Source organism: Pongo abelii, chromosome 2 (genome assembly GCF_028885655.2).
Source record: "Pongo abelii isolate AG06213 chromosome 2, NHGRI_mPonAbe1-v2.0_pri, whole genome shotgun sequence".
In the NCBI taxonomy this organism is placed as follows: Eukaryota; Metazoa; Chordata; class Mammalia; order Primates; family Hominidae; genus Pongo; species Pongo abelii.
In genome coordinates, this window is record NC_085928.1 from 14,256,138 (window position 1) to 14,275,392 (window position 19,255).

General features: G+C 43.4%; 1 protein-coding gene across 10 annotated transcripts in view; it reads left to right on the top strand.

Moving 5' to 3' along the window:
- The window catches only part of MYLK (myosin light chain kinase), a 280,320-nt gene that overhangs the window by 94,129 nt on the left and 166,936 nt on the right, over nt 1-19,255 (top strand). For all 10 annotated transcript variants that reach the window (XM_054551385.2, XM_024245412.3, XM_054551384.2 and 7 more), the window contains one exon: nt 1,605-1,772. In XM_054551385.2, the coding sequence (XP_054407360.2) occupies nt 1,608-1,772 (165 nt within the window). In that variant the 5' untranslated portion in view covers nt 1,605-1,607. The remainder of the gene's footprint in view (nt 1-1,604; nt 1,773-19,255) is intronic.

Consider the following 19,255-nt stretch of genomic DNA (forward strand, 5'->3'; position numbering starts at 1 on the left):
AGATATGTACTTATAATAATTCCACTTTTGGAATCATTCCTAAGGAAATCTTTAGGAATTCAGGCATAGATTTCAGCACACGTAGGCTCATCACCGGGCATCATAAAAGATTTAGAAACTATCCAAATGGCCAGCAGTAGGGAGATAGTTATGTAAGTCATGTATCAATATGATGGATATTTGAAAATCAAATTTCTTAAAAGCAACTTTTCCCCCTTATTTTAAGAAAAGTTGTAGGGAAAAAATAGAAAACATTATGTACATAGTATGCTTTCAACCATGTGAGATATGTGTTTTTCTATATTGATAAAAACAAAATTGGAGGGAAATGTACCACCATTCTGTATAATAGAATTATGGATATTTTCACTTAAAAAACTTTTATTTCAGGTTCACATTTTCACATTTTAAAAGAACTCTGGAGCCTGATAAACCTGGGTTTAACTTCCACTTCTGCCACTCAATAGCTGTGTAATGGGCAAGTTATTCCATCTGTCTGACCTCAGCTTCTTTATTTGCAAAATGATGACTATACATACCTCATGGGGTTGTTCTGAGGATTAAAACAAATGAAATAATGTATAAAGTGCTTGATACAGTGCCTGGAACAGAATGTATTCTCAATAAATGATAACTTATTATTTTTACATATTGGTAATTTTCAAGTTTTATGATGAAATGTATTTAAAATTAAGAATAATAAAATATCACAAAAGAGTTGACGATCGCTCTAATGGGTAGTCATCTGTTACTTCTCACGTCAGCCCGTTCTTCTGCTACCCTTGCCAGCCCCAGTCACATCTTATCTAGTCTCCAGTAGGCCCTGGACCAGGAGTCAGGGCTTAAGGTGTTCTTGCCAGTGATGCCATCATTTTGCTCTGTCTCCTGAGGCAAGTGACTTACCCTCTCTGGGCTTCAATTATAAACAGAGGCATTAGCCTGGATAATCTGAAAACACCCCCCTTCTCTGATGATCTGTGATCTTGGAGCCTTGTTCACAATCTGCTCCTCAGAGGTGGGATGTCCCCCCTTGCCTGCCTCCTTCCCTTCACTCAGCCAAGACTCTCCCCTTACCTCACCCAGGGTCCTTGCCATACTAACCCCAAACTACCTTCTTCTCTTGGAGTATGGATCCCATCTTTCTATAGCCTGCGAGCTCTTGCAGTTCAGGCTAAAGCAGTTTCTACTTTCTACCAGAAGTGCTTAATGTAGATGTTGGTCCTGAAGAGTTAGTGACTATTAAATACAGATTATAGATACCTATTATAAGAACTATTTCTCCATTCTTGTCCCCAGCTTCCCCTTTTCTAGAAGAAGGGGTCAGTGAAAAGATGGGAAATTCCCCACAGGGTTTTGAGGAGGCAGGGCATTGCCCTGGGAACTAGAACATTTGTCTGGGATGGGCTCGGCCTTGTCCTGGCACTTTGTGTATAAAAGACAGAGCCTCTCATCTTCACAGAGGAGCTGTGGATGGACACTGACCTAACTGGGGATCTGCTCCACGTAAAAGCCACACCTCCAGACTGGACACACCTGATGCCTGAAGGGAAGACAGGGCTGTGCTTTGTCTCATCTGACCTGGTCCTCTTCCTTCCTTTTTGCAGACCATGGGGGATGTGAAACTGGTTGCCTCGTCACACATTTCCAAAACCTCCCTCAGTGTGGATCCCTCAAGAGTTGACTCCATGCCCCTGACAGAGGCCCCTGCTTTCATTTTGCCCCCTCGGAACCTCTGCATCAAAGAAGGAGCCACCGCCAAGTTCGAAGGGCGGGTAAGAAGTGTGGCTGGATGGGGAGGCTGTGGGGAAGGATGGGCAGGGACCACTGCTCCTTGTCAAGCCTTTTCCTGGGCCGGCTGGATCTAATAGAAGGCTCAGTTTTCTTTTGGACCTTCATGTAAAATGAACCTGTGCCACTTTTCTCTTTTGTTTGTGATGGGCTTTGGTCTGTGCTGGAGAACTTGGGGGTGGGGAGGACGCTGCAAGTTGACCATCCTGTGATGTTTTGCTGTTAATGTAGGTTGTGTTCTGGGTACATGCTACGTATTACAGAAAAAGAAAACACGGTCCAGTGGCAGGAAGAATACAGCTTGGGTTTATATATGTCCTCAAATCTGGACAATTGAGAATTGACTGTAATTTTTCTCTTGCTTTTTCCGTGGAAGGAATGTTTAGTTAGCCGACCTTCTTGTACATCCACTTGGTATACCCGGAGCAGTAATAGGACCTCTCATTTCACTTCTGTCACCTGTCGTAAATGAATACTGGTCCCTTGCTGTTACTGGGACTCCACTTCCTCTTCTACAAATAGGCATGATCATTCCTTTTCTACCTTGTACTCAAAGGAGAAGAGAACACTGAAGAATAGTTGCACTATGACTCAGCAGTCTAAGAGGGAGCTCCTGAAAGTTTGTAGGAGGGGGTCAGGCAGATGATTCTTTTTGTATGATGCCAGACCTTACCTCTGTGTAAGTGGCGGGTCTGGCTACGTGGTTGTCTGGAGAGTTTGCAGGGGTTGCTGCCTTGAAAATGGCCTGGGGCTGTACTGAATTGCATGCTGTGCATGGACCTGTGTAGTCAAGACTGTTTGCTAATGATTCTGACCTACTAGTCCCTTCATATCTTTTACCAGAAGATTGTTGGGGATGTTAGTGATGTTCCTGAGGAGTCTGTTTCTCTCTGGGCACTACCAGGATGAAGGCTGTCTTCTGTTGCCCTGACTCTGGTTCCCTCTGTCCTTTTACCCTCATAGCTAACAGGAAAGAAGCAACAGGAAGAATCGCTGGGGGCTCATAAATGACTTAGATGACTATAAAAAGGAATGAAGTACTGACTCATGCTATAACATGGATGAAACATTATGCTAAGTGAAAGAAGCCAGACACAAAAAAGCCACTGATTATAGGATTCCATTTATATGAAATGTCCAGAATAGGAATATCTATAGAGACAGAAAGTAGAAAGGTGGTCACCAAGGGCTGGGGGGAAAAGAGATGGGGAGTGACTGCTGATAGGTACAGGATTTATTTGGGGCTGATGAAAATGTTCTGAAATTAGTAGTGGTGGTTGTACAACTTTTTAATGTACAGTACTTACAAAATACTGAATTATATGCTTAGAAAATTAAAAAGTAAAAACATTTGAGAAATGACTCAGACAGCAAAATAGATCTTAACTGCACACCCACTCTCCTGCCATACTGCTTCTGAGACGCAAATTCCTTCCTCAATTCAAACAAACGTGGAGAGGAAGAGACGGCAGCCTCCATGTCATGTGATGATGCCTTTGCTTCCTTTGCTGACCTTAGTGTCATGAAAGAACTATGCCTTGAGTGACTTGATTTGGAACTTCCATCTCCTGAGCACTGGCCAGGAGCCAACACACTGGAGCTCAGTGTCCTCTGGTTGGCAAGCCACACCTTCTATGTGGCTAAGGTTTCCTTCTCTGAGAAAAGACAACTGGCTTTTCTGTATTTCTGGCCCACAGGGGTGCAAGAAGAAAAGTTGATAGATAGTGAAAGTACTTCATAAAGTTAGAAAGTATACTTTGGTAAGACAGTATTTTTCTTAAGGAGTTGAAATTTACATAACATAAATTTAACCATTTTAACGTGAACAATTTAGAGTCATTTAATTCAGTGTTGACTGCAGTATTCTTAAAATGTAGCTTTCTCTATGTGAAAATTTTATTTTTCTTATATGGATGAAATAGTTGACCTTGTCTATTACATGTGGACTATATGTCAAAATGCATGTGTTCCTTATGAGTCAGACTGCAGTACTACTTGACCACTTACCACCTGACTTGAATTAACCCAGAACAATGCCTTGGCAGCACACTGGTGTATACAGAAGAAAGACTATTCCAGAGAGACGTCGAAAGCATCCAGCTGTCTTGCAGAGACAAATGCAGACAGAGAAACTGTAGAAGAAAATGCCCTGGAAGCTAGCATGCTGCAAGTGTGTATTGTTAGTGTAGGAAACAACACAAAGAGATTTTTGCATCAGGGAAGGGCCACATCACATGATCCCAGAAGAAGAGAGCTGGTTGTTTTGATACCAAAGACGAAGTTAAACAGGGGGTGTTTCTGACCTGGTGACCTCAAAGAAGTGAAAAGTTAGGTGGTGTTAGCCTGAGGTGGCATGGTTTTTGAGCAGGAGTTGCTGGTTATAATAAGCTCCAAACACTCAAAACTTGCAGTTCCCTATTGGGCATAGTCAGTGGTGATCTGCCTTCAATGCATGTCAGCCTTCACTGTTGGGGCCACTTGACCTTGCCTGCAGCCGACCCCTCCCTCCAGGTCCTGGGACACACCCCTCCCTCCAGGTCCTGTTCTAGGTGCTCAGTCGTCACAGAACCAGTCCTGGTATCACTCTCAGGATGGCCTCAGGAGCACATTTCTCTGGTAACTGAGCTCTTGCAGAACCTCTTATGAGTGACTAACTTAAAAAGTATGCCTTCAAGCAACTTCTTGGGCCCAGGCTGGTCCCCATCACAGCTGACAGGAATCTTCTTCCTGGCCTCTGTCCACAGCACCTCTGCCTGCTTTCCTCCGTGAAGTTGCCCCCACAGTGGAGGCAGTGGAGGGTCCTAGGACTTTCCAGCTTCTTCTGAAAGAGGTTCAGGGACCCTCCCATCACTGAGAAGCACAGTGGACACCACAGATGTGACAAAGTTCTAAAGATTTGTTTCCTACTGCCTTTGGAGCTGCCAATCAGAAGTTCTTCAAATGTGTGCTTTTGGTTTTTATTCTCATAAGACGTTAAGAACCATTGCCTACTCTGCCCCATTTCCTTTTTATGCCTATTTTTAGACAAAGGACTTAATGAACCACTTCCTTCAATAAAGCTCCTCTTTCTACCTAGAGACTTGGGTGACATTAAGATGGGATAATAGGCACCCCCTGGTGGTTCAAGCCTCTTTCCGAGGAGCTCCAAATGATGAGATGTTCATCTCTGTGGGCTCAGTCCCTCACAGCCTTTAGGGCTTTTCCACCTTGTGGGAGATACACTGGGTAGCCAACACATAACCCATGACCAGGCCCCTTTGCCTTTGCCCTGTTCCATGATGGGGTCCACTGTAGAGGCTTCCTTTGCAGCTAAGGGTAGCCCAGTGACACATTTGGGCTGAAGTCAGATAGGGAGCTTCTGGAAAAGCCCTTGCTTTTCTGATTAAAGGAAGATAAAAAGACATCACTGGTGCTCTCATATTCCACCCTTCCCTTGCTTCCTGCCTTGAATACAGGTGTAATGCCTGGTGCTTGGGCAGCCAGATTAAAACCATGAGGCAACAAGCCTGCACACTAAGGATTGTTTGGGGGTAGGGGGACAGCAATGGAGGGAGTGAAAAGAACCAGCAGCTAAGAGACACAAATCCTAAAGCTCAAAGCGTGTCCCAGATACGATCTTTGCAGTGATTCACACAGGAAATGTTACAGAAAGTATTCCTAACTGATAAATAGCTCGCGAGATGCATGTGGAGATAGTGGCTCCTTAAATGAAGGGAATGAATAGGAGAGAAGACATTGCACAGGGATGGGGGTTCCTTTTTCTAAGTTGATTGTGGTCCTGCAGTGAAATCATTCTCGAAGAATTCATTCACTCCCTGGCTGTGGCCATTAGGCTTGAACCAGCAGGACCTAGGGTTTATGAGAGGAAGTCAACAACTACTATTTGATTAGTGTCTACTGATTTGACCTAAGCCCCTTCCCTCCTCTCCCCTCTCCTTCCCTTCCGTTCCTTTTTTTTTTTTTTTTTTTTTTTTAGCTTTGCCAGCCCAAAGCTTGAGGAGACTATATTTTCAGGAATCAATACAACTTTATCTCATTTCCACCTTTAGACCCAGGCAACCAGATCCTTCTTCCCGTGCCCACAACCTAGAAGCCCCTGTTCCTTTATCCAGCTGTTCTCTCTCCATAGAGCAGCAGAGCAGGAGACCTGTCTGTCTGCCCAAGGGATATGCCCACCGGAGCAAACCTCCCCCATGTGCTGGGCACCCAGGACCCAGGAATTCTTTACCAAATGGCCCTGAGCACACTTTTAACACCTGTGTAGGCCTCTTCCCATGAGAAGATGTTGTTAGGCCTTGGGGGGCAGGGTCAAAGGGCAGCTGTTTGCTTGGGAGGACAGTGAGATAGATGAAAATTCAGACGTGGGCTCTGTGTTCCGCTCACGTGCCTAGTAGAACAGGATGTAAGTAGGATGGGGCGAGAAGTGCACAGGACTGCGCCACTGTCTGGTGTTCATTGCTGGGCCTCAGGGGTGGCTGGGGGCTTCCATGTATAGACAGCCAGGTCTCCACGAATGCCAGGGGCTGGTGGAAACACCCCTAGCTGCTCTGTTGCCCATGCTGGCAGCTGAAGTGTTGATGGGCTGCTTTCCCCACCAGAGTCAAGTATGAAAAGAGAGCAATGGTGGGAAAAATGCTGAAATTACTGGAGATTTCTTCCCTTCTACCCTGGAATTTATTCTTATCAGAAAAAAAAAGCAAACGTGGTGACAAGCCTTGGCTGTGCTATGACTCAGATGAGCTAATACTTTAGTGTCTCTTGAGAAGTACAGCCCAAATGAGGTTTCGGCTCACACTGCTGGCCTTAGCGTTTGCTGAAGTGGGCTTTGTGATAAAGAGCCAGCCCTGGCCCTGTCAAGGCATGTTTCTTTCTAAGCTGTGGAAGGTGGAGGAAGGGAACATGAAAATACTGAACCATGGAAGCATGAATAATTCCTCAATTTCCACTTTAAACAGTAGTGTATCCGTCTCCCAATGACTTTCAACTCAGTTCACTTCCAGCTCAGAAGCAGTCAGCCACCATGTTTAGCACTTTGAGAAATTTGAAAGAAATGTCTGGTTTGCTTTCTGTCCTCAGGAGTCTTAATGATGTGGTTCTGGAGAAGAATGTGCATATAGAACAGCAAGATATAACAATGTATAATTAGGTGCTTGAATTTCTTCAAGAAATAGTTTCTACTATAGGAATTGAGAGATTAAGATGAGGCTGGGAGTGGCTTGAAGACTGGTTTCCTGCTCTGATTTCTGCCCTTCCAGTTCATCCTTCCTTCTGCTACTTAAGTGATCTTCCTACCACGTAGATCTGACGGTGCCACCTCCTGCTTTATACGCTGGAACCTTGGATGGTTCCCCTTGAATGAAATTCTGCAGCACTGCTTAAAAGGCCTTTGATGACCAGCTCCTCACCCTCCAGCCTTGTCGCCTTTCCCTCCCTTCTTCCATCTGATGTATTTTGGTGATGGTCCTGCTCCCCTGGCCCACACAGGCACAGTGCAAATCCTTTGCTCTGGCCCCACCTTTGTGGAGAAAGGGTAAACAAGAAGCATATTTTATCTTCCTATTGGTTTGGGGTTAGGAATGGGGTAGATATGATAGAAAGGGGACTAACATATTTGTTAATGGCTTATTGGTGCCAGGCTTACAATCTTAATCATTTTATCCTCCTGGCAAGGCAGCTTTTATCCTGATTTTTATAGGGTAAGAAAACCTGGGGACTCCAAGGGATTATAACATTTACACCAGTAAGTGTTAGAGCCAGTTTTAATGGACCTAAGTCTCATGTTCCTCCTGCCGCATGACACTGCCCCTTCACATGTCTCATCTGGTTCCTTGAACGCGTTGACTGTTTCTTATCCATCTTTGAATAAGATGAATGCCTGCCATATGATGAATGCTCAAGCAGTGTTTGGTGCCCCTGAGGAGAACCACAGTGGTGAAGTGTCTAAGACTCCTGGTGTCTTGCCAGTCAAGCCCATAAGGATTTGACCCTGTATTTCTTTTAGGGTCCTGTGTCTCTGTTACCCCATCAGCACTCCCTGCCTGGCTTCAGAGCCCTCATTCTGCACCAGCTACACCCCTGTGCACCTGCTTCCTGCTCCTCCACAGCCTGTGCCTATATCAAGAATGCCCTTCCTTCTTTCCATTCTACCCAGCCTCAGGATCTGATTTAAATTCTACCTCCTTCAGGCTACTTTCCTTATGCTTCCTTTTAAAGCACTTCATTAGAGTACAGAAGAGCCATGGTTATAGGATGTAGAAAATTCACAATAATCATATAAGATCATTCTTGACTAATAGCCACAGGAAAGAGTTGACTACTTTGGCCTTTTAAAAAGGTATTATTCACTAATAATCTCTGTGCCTATAACTTTGTTACAGAGAAAAACATGATTTAAATGCTAAACTATTTTTAAAACAAAAATTCAGACAAAGTTAAAAGTTATTTGCCTTAGCCCTTACTTCTACTCTCCATAGGTGGCCACCATTGATAATGTTGAGTATCCTTTCAGAAATGATCTATACAAATATGAGCATATATCTAAATGTTCTTGTATATACACAAATGGGCCATGTATGCATAATAACCTACAATTTGCTCTTTCTATTTTTTGTGTGAGTTCATAGTAGGAAATATATATTTATGGGGTACATGAGATATTTTGATAAGGCACGCAATGTGAAATAAACACATTGTAGAGAATAGGGTATCCATCCCCTCAAGCATTTATCCTTTGAGTTACAAACAAGTCAATTACACTCTTTATTTTGAAAAATACAATTATTATTGACTATAGGTACCCTGTTGTGCTATTGAATAGTAGGTCTTATTTTTTCTATATTTTTTGTACCCATTAGCCATCCCCCCCTCCTCCCCCACCCCCACCCTCCCACTACCCTTTCCAGCCTCTAGTAACCATCTGCAACTTGCTCGTTTTACTGAATGTCTTTCGGTGTTTTTGTTTTCACACTAGCACACAGATCCACTTCACACCTCTAATCCTGAACTTTCTAACCCTCAATTCTTCCCTTCTCTGAACGCCTATAATACATATATATATATATGAGACTTATTTTTACTCTTTATCAATTTTTTTTTTGAGATGGAGTCTTACTCTGTTGCCCCAAGCTGGAGTGCAGTGACACAGTCTCGGTTCACTGCAACCTCCACCTCCCAGATTCGAGCAACACTCCTGCCTCAGCCTCCTGAGTAGCTGGGACTACAGGCGTGTGCCACCACACCCGGCTAATTTTTGTATTTTTAGTAGAGACAGGGTTTCACCATGTTGGCTAGGCTGGTCTCGAACTCCTGGCCTCAGGTGATCTGCCCACCTCGGCCTCCCAAAGTGCTGGGATTACAGGCGTGAGCCACCATGCCCAGCCTACTCTTTATCAGTTTTTAAATCAATTTATAATTTGATCCATTATTGTTTATCTTTTGCTTCTTCAATGACAGTGAGCTGTTCAAGCAGAATTGCGTTGTCCAATAGGATACCTACCCACTAGTCACATGTGGCTACTTAAATTTAAATTAACATGAATTTAAATTAAATAAAATTGAAAATTCAATTCCTCAGCCACATCAGCCACATTTTAAGTGCTCAATAGTCACATGGGGCTAATGGCTACCGTATTGGACAGCACAGATTCTTGAACATTTCCATTATCATAGAATGTCCTTTCAGACAGGGCTGATCGAGAGCATTCTCATACATAATTCCACTTCGCATACTGTATAACACTAACCCACAGCTAGAAGATAGACTGGAAATAGTTGTTCCATTCACAATAAAATGAAGGCATTACATTCTTGAGAATTACGTGAATTCTCAAGATTCATTCAAAGAAAAATATGATCTGTTGATGAGAGAATCTTTGTCCTTCATCTTCATTGTAGAATGCTAACCTTGATATCCCAGCAAGCTTGAATGTGCTCCCAAATTTTCCACAGGTGTCTATTCCATGTGGCTGGTAGACCAGGTGTCACAGAGTTCCCAAAGTACTCAAAGGGAAAGCAGAAGTATGAGAAGTGGCAGGGCAAGTATTACTGAAAGTTTACCGTAGTCAACAGCTGGTGGTCACTTTGGGTTCAAAATGGTGGACTGAACAGACGTATTAACTTCCCTTCCTGACAAATATGACATCGAAATAAACATGAAGAGGTCCAAAGAGAATGCATTCATAGCTGCGCTAAAAACGTGAGAGGGACATTAGTGGATGAGAGATTTTCTTGGCATTGCATTGAAGGACATATTAGCTCTGCCTGCAGAACAGTTAAGGGGTGAGGCTTCAGCCATATATTTGAGATTAAAGGATTTGGAGATTAGGAGTGGATGTAGGGCAGAAGTCGGGGTGATTAAAGGAAAGCCTATTTACTAAACATGTATATGGAGAGAATTGAAGCTCCTGCTGTAGATGTTAGTTTATAAGAAACAGGATGGAAGTGTGTTGGATGTGCCATCATCTGTCCACTTGCTCCATGATCAAGCCTGTGACCATGACTGCTAATAGACATTCTCCATGTGGGGCTTGCAGTCCGCCCCTTCATTCAGGGAGATAGGACTACTCCTAAGAGGTAGAAAACCCACAGAAGCCACCTGCATTTGGAAACTAGTTCTTCAGCCACTGATGGTTAACAGTTAATTCATGGACACCAGATGTCTGAAAACAACATTTATACAATATAATATTGCTATCAAGAAAATTGTTGTTTTTAAAAATCAATCCATAGACAAAACTCAAAAGTGTTCATTATAGTTACAGAACAGAAAGTAAATCATGTAAGTTTTGACAAGCCAGAAGTAGAGGGATGGTGAATGGTAAGGTAGAGACAGAAAAACAGAGGAAGAGAAAAATATAGTGATACTAATGTCCCTATCTTACACAGTGGGAAGTAAAGAGATTCCGTCTAAAATGGATGGGTCAAATAACAGGTTTAAGTATGTGACTTAAAACCATAATGACAGAGGTAAAAAAAAAAGGAAGTCAACTCATGGGCCGTATTTGGCACACAGACCTTTTGTGTTTGGCCAGTGGTGTTCTCAAAAAGTTTGAGCAAAGATTTGCAAATGGAAGATGTACACATACGACTCGTGTATAAGTGGCTTTTCTTTACAAATTAGAGCTGGCAATGTTTCCACATGGCCACACTGGCCCAGAGGGTGCCATCACTGTGTCTGGCATTAGTTTCCAGGTCGTTATAGTCCCCACCATTCCAAGGCATCTCCCAACACTAAGGACAAGTGCCTGTTGCCAGTGAGGGCTTTGCTTTTCTCCTAGCCAAGACTATATTCATAATGGGAAAGCAGGAAATGGACAGCAAGGGCCTCGTGACATTTCTTGTCCCAGCCCACATTCCCTACCTGTGTTTCCTGCCCAGCCCCTGTAGGCATTGGAGTTAGTGATTATGCTATAAATGTCCAATAAAAGATCTAAAAATCAAGTCAAGGCCAGTAAGAGGGAGGCACCGTAAGCCAGAGAAGTTTCTCATCACTCCTGTGGAACTCCACTAAGTGCTGTCTAAATTCTTCAATCAAGAAATAGACACAGAGCAAAATAAAAATAATTAAAAGAAAAATGGATTATGTCAAGGGTTATAGCTGAGAAGTAATACTATTGCACGGAGGGGAAAGATAAAAAAGGAAAGAAACCTTTAGCCATTTTATACCCTCAACTTTCACCTTTTACTTTATACACATTCTTATTGCTTGAATTTTTTGTAAACAGTAGGCAGGAATTACTTCTGTATATTTTTTAAAAGCACAATAAAAATGCCTGCAAGAAGACTCAGTACAGCTCTCTGAGTTCAATGTCCAGATTCTATTTGACAGATTGTCAAAGATGAATACACAGTTTACAGTGAAAGAAGTGTAGACAAAGTCCGGGCATGGAAAATATATAACACTGCATTTTAAAAATTACACAACTCTGCTGGCATTTAAACAAACGGAAATCAAAATACCTTAAAAGTATTTATGCACCTAAAAAACTAGCAAAATAAGATACCAAGACCCACTGCTGGGACTGTGAGGAAACAGGTGAGGTTTTCCTTTGTTGGAAGTACTGATTATTGGTTCAGCCTCCTTGGGGCTTAGATTGGCAGAATGTTACAAGGGCAATAAAACTGTTGATGTGCCTTGCCAAGAATTCTGCTTTTGACACTATAACTTAACTCATAAAGGAGAAGAAAAAATGTGGTTGCTACAAAGATGTCCAAAGCACTATTTTTAATAACAAAAAAGGAACTAGTTTGTACTCAAAAGGAGATAGATTATTATACAAACACATCAATATGGCAGATATTACATAATCACCTATCTGTCATTGTGGTAGCTATATCCATAAATGAAAATGCGTGTGAATAACAAAGTAGGAAGAAAAGTAGAACAAACACTGTGCACACTCTGATCACAACCATAGAAAATCCATCAATATGTTCACTACCTAAAATTAGAAGAGTATTTGGAACTGTATGAATAGAATTATTTTTTGTTGTAAGTTCTTTAAGTGTCTGCGTTTTTAAAATTTCTCAGTGAGGTTTACTTACTAGATGGCTGGCGCTGTCTAGATATGTCTGTCTCTCTACTAATAAGGCCTTAGGCTCCTATTGTTTTAACGTGTTTCCAATTATCTCAACTGTCTGCCTTGAAATGGAAACAAAGCTGAGTGGTAAAATGACCGATGAGAGATAAAGAGACCAGATTGGGGTTTTCTTCCTCTTAACTGTATACTCAAAGTGGTGTAGGGGATCTACACAGGCATGAGCAATAGCACTGAGGTCTGGTTCATTTGTTCACATAGATACAATTTCTGGAGAGCCCAGGATATTCAGATTCCTTCTAATATCTATCTTCCTTCCAACTCTAAGTAAAGTTAATAAGTAAGACACTACTTTCATAAATAATGACCAATGTGAGTTGAGCCTCCTCTGTGCTCCAGACTCTGGAGACACAAAGAAAAATAAAACATGATTGCTGTCTTCAGTGATCTTGCAACTAATGAATTCTCAATATCAAAACAGAAAATTAAACTTTCCTTCCTCTATGAAGCCTTTTCTAGCTCTTCTACCTCATTGCATTGCTTTCCATTTCCATATTCCAAGAGGGTTGTATTCTGCACTCCACAATTTAGATTTTAATTAGATAATTAACATAGTGTGTTGTGGAAAGAGCCCTGGACTGGGGTTGTAGTTCCCACATAGTTGCCTTAAACTTTCTACAAACCACTAAACCTTCCCGAGTCTCACATTCCTTCTTATAAAATCATGATTCAGATGATCCCTAAGACGCTTCAACATCTGAAATTCTATGATTTCTCTGTTGTAGTGTGTGTTCTCTGTTTTACATGCCTCGTTTTTATAAAACACACCTCGGTGCCAGCTCCTGGTAGATGCCCAGTAAAAAGAGATTATTTATTCAGTCTGTAAGTTTTCTAAATATTAATCTCTTGTCTCCTTAATGTTCTGTTTTTATTTAAGATAGATCTTGAGTGTTTAGATTTGATTCATTCAAGTAATGTCTATGAAGCACTTTACCATGAGCTGGCTACTGTGTAGGCTGTTTGTGGTTTGAGGAGGTGCTTGGGGAGGGCTGGCCATCACTTGTGAGGACTGTGGTGTTGAGATCTACACATCAGGCTGAGAGTTGGACCAAATCATCTTGACCGTTGCTCCCATCTTCAACATTTTATTATTTTATTCAGTGCCTATTTGTATTGGAGTTGGTGTTGGAGTTTTCTTTGTGGTTTGTTCTGATCACATTTGATTTTTAATAATATGCCATAGGTTTGTGTGGCATTTTACAGAACCCCTTCTAGTTTTGTTAGAGGGTAGAGAGTGCTAGTTACCCCCTCTCCCATTTGTCAGCACTTGGGGAAAGATATGCAGAATGAAATGGAGGGAAGTGTGTGCATGGAGGGCCAGTGCCTCTAAGAGCACAGCACCCTCCAGGAGAGCTCGACTGAAGGATGAGGCCAGGCCTCTAGTGACCCCCTCAGGATTCCATTTGTCCAGCCACTGGAGGGCAGAGTTACTGGAGACTTGGTGGCCCAGTGCTCCCAGAGCTCCTCCCTCAGTCCCTTCCAGGCTTCATCTACTGTGAGGGTCTTCCCAACAATTGGCTTGGAGCACTTCATCTCTGGCCAGAAGCCTCCAGTTGTTCTGACTGCAGACTCCTGGCCTGGCACTTGCCTTTCTCCACGATGTGGGTCTAGTTCCCCAGACCAGCACTCTTCCCAGTTGCCAGGCCCTACATTCCCTGAGGAGGTCCCGGGATTTGCCTCTTGGACTTCCGTCATCCTTTCTAACTGGAGCCTGGACCCCTAATCTATCATAGTGCTATCCTGCTTCTTCCAAATATCACCTCTTGCAGGGAGCCCATCCTGCTTTTCCTTTCCGGTTGTGTTCTCTTTCCTGCTGAATCACCCTGGGGCTTTCCTGTACTGTGTATCTTTGGCTTTATGTTCTGGTTATTTAAGTACTTGTCTCTAGAATGTGAGCCTCTAGACAATCTCTTATTCATCTTTGTGTTCTGTATAGCACCTAGGACAGTGCCTGGCCCGTGGTAGATATTCAGTCAGACTTGGTTAGGTGATGGCTGAGCAGGGATGGATTTAAATACTCTGGGGCACTGCAGTCAGCCCTGTGATGCCAAAGTGCTGTCATTTGCAAACGCATTTACTGGGCAGCTTTTCAGCTATCCTAAGAAGCTGCCTCTCTTAAGACCAACAGTGTGATCTGGAAGGAGGGCAGTTCTGGTGTCATGTGCTTGGGTCTTTGTCTCTAATTAACTCTGTCCTCTGGGCTATAGTTTCCTCATCCTATAAAATGAGAGAGTTGAACCAGATGACTGTGATGCCCCTTCCTGTTCCAACATAACATGGTTTCATAAAAATACATTTATTTCTATTTTATTTTATTTTTTGAGACAGAGTCTCGCTCTGTTGCCCAGGCTGGAGTACAGTGGCGCCATCTCGGCTCACTGCAACTTCTGCCTCCCGGGTTCAGGCAATTCTCCTGTCTCACCCTCCTAAGTAGCTGGGATTACAGGCACATGCCACCATGCCGGGCTAATTTTTGTATTTTTAGTAGAGACAGGGTTTCACCACATTGGTCAGGCTGGTCTCAAACTCCTGATGTCAGGTGATCCACCTGCCTAGGCTGCCTAAAGTGCTGGGGTTACAGGCATGAGCCACCGCGCCCAACCATAAAAATAAACTTTAAACGAGATTTTGGAGTAGGGACCTGGTGGTTTTATGAGCATGCTTACCAGTTGACCCCAGTGCTACTTAAGTGACAGGCTGACTTAAGTGACTAGTTTGCAGGTTTTTTCAGTAAACACTAATGGTATGCAGGATGTTTGTACTCCTGCAATAAACAGATGACAGAGGAATTGAGCAACGAGAACACATGGACACAGGAAGGGGAACATCACACTCCGGGGACTGTTGTGGGGTGTGGGGAGGGGAAGGAATAGCATTAGGAGATATACTTAATGCTAAATGACGAATTAATGGGTGCAGTACACCAACATGGCACATGTATACATATGTAACAAACTTGCACATTGTGCACATGTACCCTAAAACTTAAAGTATAATAATAATAAAATTTTTTAAAAAAGAAAGAAAACCAAGACACTGTCCCTGTATTCAAAGGTTTGACATCCTCAACTTGCTGAGGCTCTAAATATGCACTTTCCACACCCACTACATGCACATCAACCTTGAGTGCTGGCATGTCGTGTGGGAATGAGGAAGCGTGTTCTGATGCCACACATTGGACCTGATGTCTCCTTCAAATTAATCCGTGTCCCCTGCCTCTGCTGAAGAACTCTGAAATAAAAGCGGGTAGGAGATGGTGATGGTGAAAACAGACTTGTGTCCTGATAATGATGGTGAGGATGAGCAATAGACTCACTTGTTTTTCTCTCATGTGGTGGCATGCTGAGTCCCTGAGCAACTCCTCTAAGAGTTGCAGGTCCCTCTCAGCCACTCAGAAAACTCCAGCAGGGATTACGGCAGGACAAGGTGGGGGCAGGGCAGAGCCTGTTGAGAGCTGGAGTTTAGATGGTGAGCACAGAGTCCCAAGCCTGGGAAGGAGGTTGTCTGTGGAGTGTGAAGAACTTGGCTCAACCCTGCCACCAAATGCTGGGAAGCCTGACAGGGGAGTGAAAAATGAGCCTGGAAGAGTTGGAGCCAGGAAGGCAAGGAAAATCAAATCAAATCTGGATCCTGACTTAAAAGGCATTAGGCTGAGGGGAGCCAGGCACCTGAACATACTTTCCACAGCCTGTCATGCTGGGCCTGCCTCATCCGTGCGCAGCGAGGGGACGTCGGGCCCAGGAAGACTGGTTCCCAGGCCACCATCCCCCAGCCAGTCCGCTCAGGTGCAGGCACAACCCCATCAAATGCCATACTGTGTTGGGCTGGAGGGCGGGAGAGCTGCTATGGCTCAGTCCCGAAAGGAGTGGGGAGAGACTGTTTCTGGAGCAGACTGGCGCCAGTCAGTCCCCCACATGCACAGTGAACACTGGTACTGAATTAATGAATTATCTGAGACAAAGCTCTTTTGTCATAAAGTCAAGTCATCCCCAACCCCACCCCCACTCTTCATTTTTAGCTGCCAGGACATAGCTATTTGGGGTTTGAAGTGAAATTCTGGACACCTTAGTGCTGGAATCATTCATGGAGGCACTTTGTAGAGAGTGGTTTCTCAAGGTGGGATCCTGCAGAAGCCACTGGGTGCCTGCAGGGTCCTACCCAGACCCACTGAGGTGAGACCAAGGAATCTGCACTTGACCACACTGTCCCTAAACAGGTTCTTCTATGAGCCACTCAAGGGACAGCTGTTAGTCTCCAGAGATGGAAGCAAAGATCACACCTGCAGGTTTCAGCCGCCCCTGGGCGAGCACGTGGGAAGTGGCTGGGCAGTGGAGGAAGGGTTGACTGGGCTTCTGCGTCTTGCCTGATTTTACTTCTGAGGGTGGCGGGTCTGACAATCTCAGGCCCTGGGAAGGGGCTCTCTGTTGATGGGCTGCTCGAGCATATTGCTGACTTATAGATTGGTGATTCTTTTTTTTTTTTTTTTTTTTTTTTTTGAGATGGAGTCTCACTCTGTTGTCCAGGCTGGGGTACAGTGGCGCAATCTTGGCTCACTGCAAGCTCCACCTCCCGGGTTCACGCCATTCTCCTGCCTCAGCCTCCCGAGTAGCTGGGACTACAGGCACCTGCCACCACGCTCGGCTAATTTTTTGTATTTTGTTTAGTAGAGATGGGGATTGATGATTCTTATTATCACCATTATCTCCCCATTATCACCCTCCTGAGGAATCCTCTAGTGCAAATTTAATACCACAGTTATACTCTATACTGTATATGTGTACTGTAGTATATCTGTGTGTATATGTAAAAAGAGTAAGACTTTTTGCCCCTTACTCCTGAGAACCAATTATCCCCCCCCCCCAACTTAGGGATGATATTACCCCCTTGAGAATGCATCATATAGATTAAATTTTATAATGCTTAGAATCTTCTGGAGTAGAGGTGTGGAGTCAGAATAGAGAAGGGAAAATATGGGTAGGAAATAATAAACCTGGGGTAAGAATAGCATACAGAAATAAGCACTGTACAGTCTTGTATTATAGTTGTTAGAGATGGGCTGCAAATGTGACTATTAGCTTTCTGGAAATCATTTTGTCTTTAAAAAATAAGCCCATTTGCTCAGGAGATGCAGTCAAAGGCCTAGTGGGAACTCTGGAGATCACGTGTGGGTATATACACATGTCCTTGCGCATAAACAAGGAACTGTCTGGATGCTAAAGGTGGTAGGAGATGCTTTTTGGGCAGAAGACTGGAGACCCCTGGCTCTGTCATTGTTCTATGTTCTATCTCCCCTCCTACCCTGAACTCAGATCACCACTATCGTCTGCTCCACACCCTCAGCCCTGTTCCCAAACTGGCTCAGGCCCCTTCTCACTGCTCTTCGCCTCATCTGCCTTGTGGCCCTCAGGTCTCTGTTCTACACTTGGTCATGCTTCCTGAACCTCTCCAAAGTTTCAGGGGGGAAGAGAGAGTGAGCGCAAGACTCGAGCTGTGGCAGAGTGTGGGTAAATACCTCAGGGAGGACCAGTTCACCTTGACCTCTTTTTCAGGGAGCAGTGGCCAGCCCCGTGCTTATAAACATGGACTTGCCAGAGCTCAAATGATCAAAAGACATCAGGGCAGGAAATCAAGAAACTCTGTGTTGTGGGGCCATGGAAAGAATAGAAAGCACAGATTTTGTACCAGGATATCTGAGTTTGAATTTGTTCTGCTTACATTCTCTAGGCCTCATAGCTGAGATGGGAATAATAATTCCTACTTCCCAGCATAGTTGGAGGGTTGATGCAATGGCAGATGTGCACCAACACATAGCAGTTGCCTAATAAAATGATGGGCATCATAGTACTATAGTAATATAATCAGGATCACTGATCTGTCCACAGCACCACTCTAAACGGCTTACTTTGAGAATGTTTTAAAGTAAAAATGCAATATTCTACTTAAGAAAGCAGATAAGCAAAGGTAGAAAGAAGGCTAAAATTACCTATGGTTGCTTTGCTCTCAGTCTGTATTATTGTTTTGTTTAATCGTTCTGTCCTATAGTTATTTTCTAAGCTGGGGGTTTCTTTTGTTTTCAGCATAGGGATAACTACAGGATCTACAGGGGCAGAGTGGCTTGTGGAAGCATCACAGGCCATGGGTGGGGCTTGATTTTTAATTCAATCCCATCCTTTACCAGCTGTGATCATGAGTAATTTGCCAACTCTCCAGGTAATGCTCCTATCTATAAAATGGGGATAATACTACCTATAATATGGCATTACTTAAGTGAAATATCTTTGCTGCATATGTAATATAAGTGCTTAGTAACTTTTAGTCATAACTAAAATTATTCATACTGTTTTGTGTCCTGCTTTTTTCAGCCAACATAGCATTTTTCAAATCACTCTGTCACCATAATTTTAATGGTGAATATTCCATTAAATTTGATATGCTACCATTTACTGAATCATTCCTCTGTTGGCAGTTATCTTGATGGTTTCCAATGTTTCCTTTTATAAATTAAATTTTCATCAACATATTTATACATGAAGTTTTTAATTCCATATTTAATATTATTTCCTTGGGATTGATTAGTTGGCAGAAGAGAGGTGAATGGTACAAGGATTCGGACATCTTTAAGCACAAGTACTTTCCAAGAGGCTTGTCTTCTTCAGTTTGCATTGTTATCAGTAAGGCAGAAGACATAGCACCAGTTTTCATGGCCCACCTGCTCCCTGATCTGTGAAATTCAAACTCGCCTTGTCAATTTGGGGCACCTCCCTCCACCAGCTCCTTCCTGCCCCAGCTCATAGCTTGGTTCCCTCCAAACCAAGAATCTTTCACTAGACCTCAGTCTGTATCTGCCCTGCAGCTTGGCCTCTTGTCCTGGT